Genomic DNA, 8,297 nt, shown 5'->3' with positions numbered 1-8,297 from the left:
CCGAGCCCCGACCTCCCCGGGCCAGCCGCTGGGGACACTGCACCGCCGGCCACCTGGGGACACCTGCGGCCCGGAGACCCGGCCTCGCCCGGGAGCTGCAAGGAGCGGCCCGGAGCAGGATGTGGCCGGGCGGACCAGGATGCAGCCGGGGCGGGGGAGGGCGCTCGGCAGCTCCCACCTTCACTTTGAAGCACGTGATTTAACTCAGGAAAGAGGGCAACTCTGTGTCCCGCTCGGCCGCCAGCCAGGAACGGTGCCCGGGAGGGTTTTAGACAGCAGCCGCCAGCCCCGGCCAGGAGCGCCTTCCCCCGCACCCGGGCGCAGCGCCCAGCCCGGCTCACCTTCCCACTGGAGCCCAGAGCCTTTGAGGCCACTCTCGTGCAGGTTTTTGACAATAACTTCTAAAGCACAGAACACCTGGCACCGATTTGGGATTTAAGAACGCTGTGAACTTCTATCTCCAACGAAAAACAAAGCCCTAGATTAAGACCAACTGATCCCCTGACACAAGACCCAGTCTAGAAGGAGGGTTTAATAAACAGCATTTGTGAGATGAACAAAATGTTAAGGCAATGGAGCTGGTTTAACTGATAAAATCAAGTTCAAGAGAGACATATCTTCAACCTAGGCCGCAGTAGAAGAATTTCGAGGTGCGCCTTGTCAACAGACATTTTTGTAGATTTAATCATAACTCTCAACACTTTTTAGCACTGATCTGCATGTGAGACACTGTTCTTAGTGATTTAAGTGAGTTGTCCCACTTAATCCTCACCATGCTATGGTTTAGATATAAAATGTCTTCCAAAACATCGTGTATTCAGAGTTGGGGATCTGGAGGGTGACTGGATTATGGGGGCGCTATAGCTGACTCGTTGTTGGGAGGGGCAGAGGTTTTCTCTCACCCCCTGCTTCTGGCTGCCCTGGGTGGAGCACCTCTTCCCTTGTCACTGGGCCTTCTTGTTTTTGCTTTGAAGCCAGCAGCTAGGAGCTAAAACCATGAAGCAAGATAAACCTCTCTCCCCTCTATGTTGTGGTGTCGGCTATCATGTCCCAGAGACGGGAGAGTAACTAAAACAAGCACCAGGGGCCAAGGAGATGACTCAGTGGAATAAGCACTTCTCTGGCAAGCACAAGGGCCTGAGTTCAATCCCTGGTTCTGCAAAAAATTAAAATTAAAATAAAACAAGCAGCAAAAAGGAAGGAAGCACTATTTCAAGCTCGCTTTTCAGATAAGGAAGCTGAGGCAGGGAAGCTAAATAACTTGTCAACTCAGGAAGAATGAGTTAAACTTTTCTTATGGCCTGAAGCAGCCAACTTTCACGACGGATGAGTATTTGCTAGTCTAATTGTGTCAAATACTTGCTCACACTTCTAAAAGAGGCAGCAATCTACCTGCTGAACAATAGTGCTGCTTCATGTTGGCCAGGACACTTTAAAGTTCAAGGCACTTTCATAAGAGTGCTTGGAGCCAGGGATATAGCTGAGCGGCATAAGCCCCTGCCTGATAAGCACAAGGTCCTGAGTTTAATCCCTGGTACCACAAAAACAAAAAAGACTGCTTGGCCCTGAACACTGCCACTAGAAATAGGACCCTCTTTGAAACTGGAGTTAATATGTGGAAAGCCATATATATAGCCATATATATAAATAGCCATATATATAAATCTTTTTTTTTTCTGAGACAGGGTCTCTCTATGCAATTCAGGCTGGCCTTGAACTCACTTTTTTTTTCTTTTTTTTCCCTGCGCCCTTGAACTCACTTTTAGTATTTACTTATTTATTCAGTCGGTACAGGGTCTCATTATGCAGCATGGACTCTTAGTGATCCTCTTGTCTCAGCCTCCTCAGTGCTGGGATTACAGGCATGAGCCACCACGCTTGGTTTCAGAGCTGCACAGTGGGCCCAGACAGTTCCAGGGCCCACACAGCATGCGGTACCGGGGATCAAACTCGAATCCTTGCACTTGCCAGGCAGGCGTTTAGACTGCTGAGCTATCTCCCCGGCCCCCTTGAACGCACTTTGTAGCCAGACTGGCCTCAAACTCACAGCAATTGTCCTGCCTCAGCTCCCCAAGTGCTGGGATTTCCGGTGTGCACCACCATTCCTGGTGCCATAATTTTTTTTTTTTTTTTTTTAGGATGCAAAGTATTTTATTTTTAAATTTCTAAACTTTGAAAACAAGGTAGCTGCGATTAAATAATAGAGCTTTCCAAAGCTAAGTGTGCTCAGTGGAACTCAAGTTTTTCTGCATAAAATACAAAAACAACTTCCTGAACCTCCTAGGTGGGAACAAGACTGTCCTGACGACTACGCGAGCTGCACCTTCTCGGTTCTATCACCCTTTTCTCTCCTTGGCAAGGGCTCAGGACCTCCGTGCACTCTTCAGGCGCACACGCACAGCTCCCGCCCGAAGGTCTCCTGGGAGGCGTACACCATGTACAGTAAGCCGTCCTCGTCCTTCTCGCTCTCGTACACCTCCGAGATGGGCGTGGACACGCTCACCATGCTGTGGCCGTTCACCAGCAGGAAGAAGGCCTGGTTGGCGTTGAGCTGCAGACACCGCCTGATGATCTTGATGAGCTCACTCATGTTGACATGGTCAGGGACCAGGAACTTGGTTTTGTCCAGGACTGGCAGCTGCTTCTCGCCCTTGTATCGCTCTATGATCACCGGGATTTTGGTGGGATGCTGCTCTCGGATGAGCCGAACATCTTCTACTCTTTGTTCGAAGGTGCGGCGCTGCTTGAAGGTCTTCTCCGACGGCATTGTGCTGGGGTCCCCGGGGCGGCGGCGGCTCCGGATCCGGCGGCGGCCACTTCCCTTGTCTGGTGCCATAATTTTAAAATTATAATGCAAATACTATTTTATGGTTTTCTAACTTTATGAATATTTTATGAATTAATTGAATAAAATGAAAACTAGAGAGGAAATGGCTCAGTAGAATAAGCGCTTGCCTAGCAAGCACAAGGGCCTGAGTTCAACCCCCGGTACCGCCAAAAAAAAAAAAAAGGCTCTAAATAGCTTCCAGTAAGAAGTTAAGAAAGAACCTTAATTGTATTGCTGATTATGATCAGTATTTTAATATGAAAATTTAGGCTTAATGTTTAAATAGTTATAGAAATAAATTGATGTCATAAATTTGCAATTAACTATAAATATGTAAAGAGCACCTCTCTCAAAAGCCAGGTGTGGTGGTGGAACATGCCTGTAGTCTCAGCACTCAGGAGGCTAAGACAGGAGAGTTGTGGTGAGTCTAAGGCCAGCCAGGGAGGGATACACAGTGAGACTCAAAAAACAAACAAGGGGCTGGTGAGATGGCTCAGTGGTCTAAAGCACCTACTTAGAACAAGCTTAGCAAAACACGTGGACCGTGGTTCAATCCCCCAGCACCACATGCCAGCCAGCACCGCCCCCTGGTGGGCTGAGCTGGACACACACACAAAAATAAATAAATAAAATAAATAAATAAATTAAAAAAAAAAAAAAAAACAATACCTCTGCTCCTCTGAGTTCAAGTTACTGCAATACAATTTACGTAAATCTAAAGCATAATGTATAGACTGGGATCATTTAAATTATTTCCAAACCTATAACAACAAGCTCTCAACATAACTTTACCAAGACTCTCAATATTTGATAAACTTTTAGCATGTGAATAAACACCAAAAAGACTGAATCACTATGATGAAAGCTATAATTGTTCTTAAAATGGATTTTTTAATTGCTAGCAGTTAATCTTTTTCCTCTAATCAAGAAAGAAATATAAAAGGTGATTGCTGCGTTTCAGTTTATCCTCATGAGAACTGTTTTGTGCTTTAATTTTGCTGTTTATAATCTACTTATATGATTGACTAGAGTACAGCATATGTTTTCAATTCTGTAACTATATAGGACAAAGAGTCTTATATTTTTCAATCCAAAAGATGAGAAGTACAGAGGAAATGTCAGTGCTTTTTAAAGCCATCCAACTTCACAAATTTAGGACATGCATATTAACATACACCAGACAGTCATTAAGTAAGAAATATTAATGTTGGGTGGTATTATGGCTTAGATCTAAAATATTCCTGAAAGTCCCTGCATTCGGAAGGCAATTAGACCATGGAAGCACTGTACCCATCAGTGGCTAGATCCAGGGGATGAATCTGCTCTTCAGAAGCTGAACATGCTGTCACTAAAGGCAGATGAGGGAGCATGTCCTGGGAGCGTGTGTTCCTGCTCCCCTCTCTACTCTTCTCTGCCTCCTGCCCGCCAAGGACTGCACAGCATTCCTTCAGGTGCCCTCCCACCACACCATTTCTGCCTTAGAGCCAGCCAACCACAGCCTAAAACCTCTGAAAGTAAGAGCCAAACAAAACCCCTCCTCCATCAAATTGCAGGTATCAGGTGTTTTGTCTCAGCAACAGGAAAACTGACAAATACCAATCATATTCAAGCCAGAAAACTGAATGCTTGAATATCTAATTTGACTACTACATTGTATTTCAAGTGATGGTGTAACTATCCTTCGCAATCATAGAAAAGATGTTATGAGCAACAGCTAGAAATGAATTTGTGATCTCCCACCTGTATTAAAGTAACATTTTAAAAGAAGAAATGATGTGTCTAACATGACAGCACTTGAGTAGCCAGTAACAAAGTTTGGCTAATGTCTTAGTTACTCTTCTCTCGTTGCTGGGACAAATACCCGACACTCAAAATGAAGGAAGGAAAGGTTTATTTAGCTCACAGTTACTGGAGGTTTCAGTCCATACTCAGCTGGGTCCAACGCAGAGCAGCACATAGCAGAAAGCAACCTTTCATGGTGGCGGCAAAGAGCAAGAGCGCAAGGGAGGGGTAGCAGCAGCTCAAGCAGCTAGCTTCTCTTCCCACCCGATATTGTAATGCAAATTACCTTCCCCAGGGTAGGGGAAGTACTCACACCGATGGATACTTCCGAGAATTTACCCACCTATGGATAATCCCAACAGTATTAAGACCCATAATCCCAGCCTTGGATCATACATAATCCCAGTGGATCATGTGTTAACACAAACTCTAGAAGTCTTCACCCCATGACTGCATGAGGCTTTGGGGGGACAACTAGACACAAACCATAACAGCTAATATCAAAAGGTTAAACTATTTGGTTTTATTTGTTTTAGTACCTCTTGGGTAATTAATATTTTCCAGGAGATATCACTATATAGTACAAAGATCTTCACACCTTGTCCCATACTTTGTTCATCCATTGCCACTAACCCAGAACTCCATGTCACAGAGTCAGAGACACAGCAATAGAGACAGGGAAAGAGACAGAGACAGATACAGAAAGACACAAAGTATTTATTCTAACCTCAAGCTATGTCTTCTTCCGTACAAACTGGACAGAGTTGTACCACCAAAGCTCTGTCCATTAGGATATGTTCCTCTTACCACAATCTTTTACAATTAATCCAAATTGAGTCTGCAATGCAGCCACCCTCTCTTTCCACCTTGCTCCTATAACAGCAAGCTGTTGTGTCCATAAGCCAAAGTCCAGGGTTTTCCTCCTCCTTTATCTGGTCCTATGACCCTAAAAGCAAGCTGAGAGATGGGTGCTGGTGTGACCATCTTGAGTGATGTGAGATTCTAGACTACATATTCGTGCACTTATGTCCTCTGGTTCTATTTGGTTCTGCATATACTGTTTGGTCTTACAAGAATTCATGCTGTTCTTGACCAACTTAATTAATTGGCAGACCCAAGAGGATCCAACACAGGAGTAGATCAGGAAGTATGGTCACTTCATGCCTCATAGTTTAAAGTTCCATTTTGGGGGCAGGGATGTAGTTCAATGGCACACCTGCCTGGCAAGCTTGAGGACCTGAGGTTGACTCCTGGTACCAAAAATAAGTAAAGTTCCACTTTTTTCAGAGCTCATTACGAGTCTTTTTTCCAATGCTAAGTAGTTCATATTTACAGATGCCAAGACCTTTCTCCCAAACCTTACGAGCCTGCCTCATGATTTTCCTACTGAGGATTTCTCCCCATGACATCTTTTTCCACCACTGACATGTGGAAAATCATAGTCTACTACAGTGTATAGACTGAGCAGAAGACCTGCTTTTACCACAGATTGGACTTGCTGTCAGGACTGACTTCACAGGCAAGCAAATCTGTTCAGTTGCACAAAGCTCCAACCACAAAAGATTCCCAAGTTTGGCTTAATGTTCTGTTGCCACTATTTTTTTTTTTTTTTTAGGGAAGGGTCTACAGGGTGTTCAGGGTCTTACTAATAGATTCGACTCAGGAGTGATCTGTCTGTTTACAGCCTCCCAAGAGCTGGGATTACAGGCACGCGCCACCACGCCCAGTCTCTCTCAATTGCCTCTCACCGTACCCCGGGGCAGGGCTGGCAGGGCACACCTGGGGATCAAACCCTGGGCCCCTGCGCCTGCTTGCCGGAGCTTTAATCCACTGAGCTATTGGCTGGCCTGTCATCTTCATTTTTTAGAGACAGCTCTATTTGGTATAGGATTCTTGGTTGACAGTATTATATTAATGTTACCTTCTGACTTTCACTATTTCCAATGAAAAATAATATGTTGATTTCACTGGAGTTATTCGTCAGTAACGAACCATTATTTCTCTTACAGTTTCAAGGTGTTCTTTTTTGGTCTTTCAACATTTTTTATGATGATGTATCCATATGTGGATTTCTTTGAATATTTTTCTTCTTTGTATATTGAACTGGCTAGAACCTACACTATAATGTTGAATAGTCGTGTTCAGGGCAGACACCCTTGTTACTGGACTAAAAAGATGGCATTTGGTCTTTCACCAGGAAGGAGGATGTTAGTTGTGAGTTCTTCATATCTTTATGTTTATTTTGCATTCTGCATGAAATTGATTTTCTTGGGCATGAGATTGATTTTCTCCAATTTTAATTTTTTTGTTTTTAGTTCTGGGATTGAATTCCAGGAGTTCTGTGCTATATCCCTTGAGGGTCTTTTAATTTTGAGACAGTGTCTCACTAAGTTGCCCTGGATGGCCTCAAACTTGCAATCCTTTTGCCTCAACCTCACAAGTAGCTGGGATCATAGGTGTGCACCACCCCATCTGGCTATACATTTTTTAAATTATTGATTTAGTAATTTCTCCCTTCAAGAACTCTTGTTATATGATTGGTAGACTACAGATTATTGTCTTATGCATCACAGAGCATTTGTTCATTTTATTTCCATATTTTCCCATTAGCTTTATTTGGGATTTTTTTTTAATGTATTTAGTACAAGGTCTACAGGGTCTCACTACACAGATTGGGCTTGTAGTGATCCTCCAGTTTTCAGCCTCCCAAGCAATGGGATTACAGGTACACACCACCATGCCCAGTCTCAATCGAAATCTTCCACGCACCCTCGGGGCGGGGCTGGCATGGCATGCTAGGGATAGAACTCCCAGTTCCTGCATCTGCCTGAGTAAGCACTTTAATCTGCAGAGCTATCTAGCTGGCCCTAGGGTATTTTAGTTTTGGGGGTTTTTGTTGTTGTTGTTTCTTGTTTTGTTTTTCGGAACCAGGGACTAAACTCAGGCCCTTGTGCTTGACAGGGAAGCACTTATTCTACTGAGCCACCTCCACAGCACCCCTAGGGTATTTTATATTGTTGTGCCCTCCAGTTTATTTATCCTCTGCCTCCATATAGTCTAATAGGTTAATTTATACAGTAAATATTTTTGGATATCAGTTCTATTTTTTGAAAACTATCTTCCATTTCTCACTAGATTAATCTTTTCCTTTAAATACTTGAACATGGCATAATAGACACTTTATTACCCTGAATTGTTAACGTCTTTATTTCCACTATCCATTAGTTTATACTAACAAATTTTGCTTCTGGTTACCAGTCATAAATGGATTTTGCATTACCATGTATCTAAATTTGATAGTAAACTTGGTATTAAAGAGTTATGGGCTTTGTTCTGCAAGGCAAGGTAAATTAATATCAGCTTGATATGTACAAGGTTGTACTCAAGCTTGTTACTGTAATTGTAGATAATGATAGCATAGCCTTTCTGCCAGAGCATGGTCTTCGCAGGTGCCTGGGTGCACCTGTTCATCAAGGAGGCTTTCCTACAGCTGGCCAAATAGCTCAGCAGATTAAAGCATCTGCAAGCAGACACAGGGATCCTGGGTTTGATCCCCAGGCCTGTGGTGCCGGCCCACCCCCAGGGAGTGCTGAGAAGACAATTGAGACTGGGCGTGGTGGCGTGCCTCTGTAATCCCAGCTCTTGGGAGGCTGTAAACAGGAGAATCACTATGAGTCTGATCTAGTAG

General features: G+C 44.0%; 1 protein-coding gene across 1 annotated transcript in view; it reads right to left on the bottom strand.

The window, feature by feature from the left end:
* Window positions 1-2,374: 2,374 nt before the first annotated feature.
* The window catches only part of LOC101587027 (microtubule-associated proteins 1A/1B light chain 3B), a 12,674-nt gene continuing 6,751 nt past the window's right edge, over window positions 2,375-8,297 (bottom strand). Inside the window, exon 3 of the mRNA XM_004632194.2 lies at window positions 2,375-2,826. Coding sequence (XP_004632251.1) covers window positions 2,384-2,767 — 384 coding nt within the window. The 5' untranslated portion in view covers window positions 2,768-2,826 and the 3' untranslated portion in view covers window positions 2,375-2,383. The remainder of the gene's footprint in view (window positions 2,827-8,297) is intronic.

This window comes from Octodon degus, unplaced genomic scaffold, assembly GCF_000260255.1.
Source record: "Octodon degus isolate 3935 unplaced genomic scaffold, OctDeg1.0 scaffold00047, whole genome shotgun sequence".
Classification (NCBI taxonomy): Eukaryota; Metazoa; Chordata; class Mammalia; order Rodentia; family Octodontidae; genus Octodon; species Octodon degus.
The sequence above is the reverse complement of the archived record's forward strand: the minus strand, read 5'-3'. Positions and strand labels throughout refer to the sequence as shown.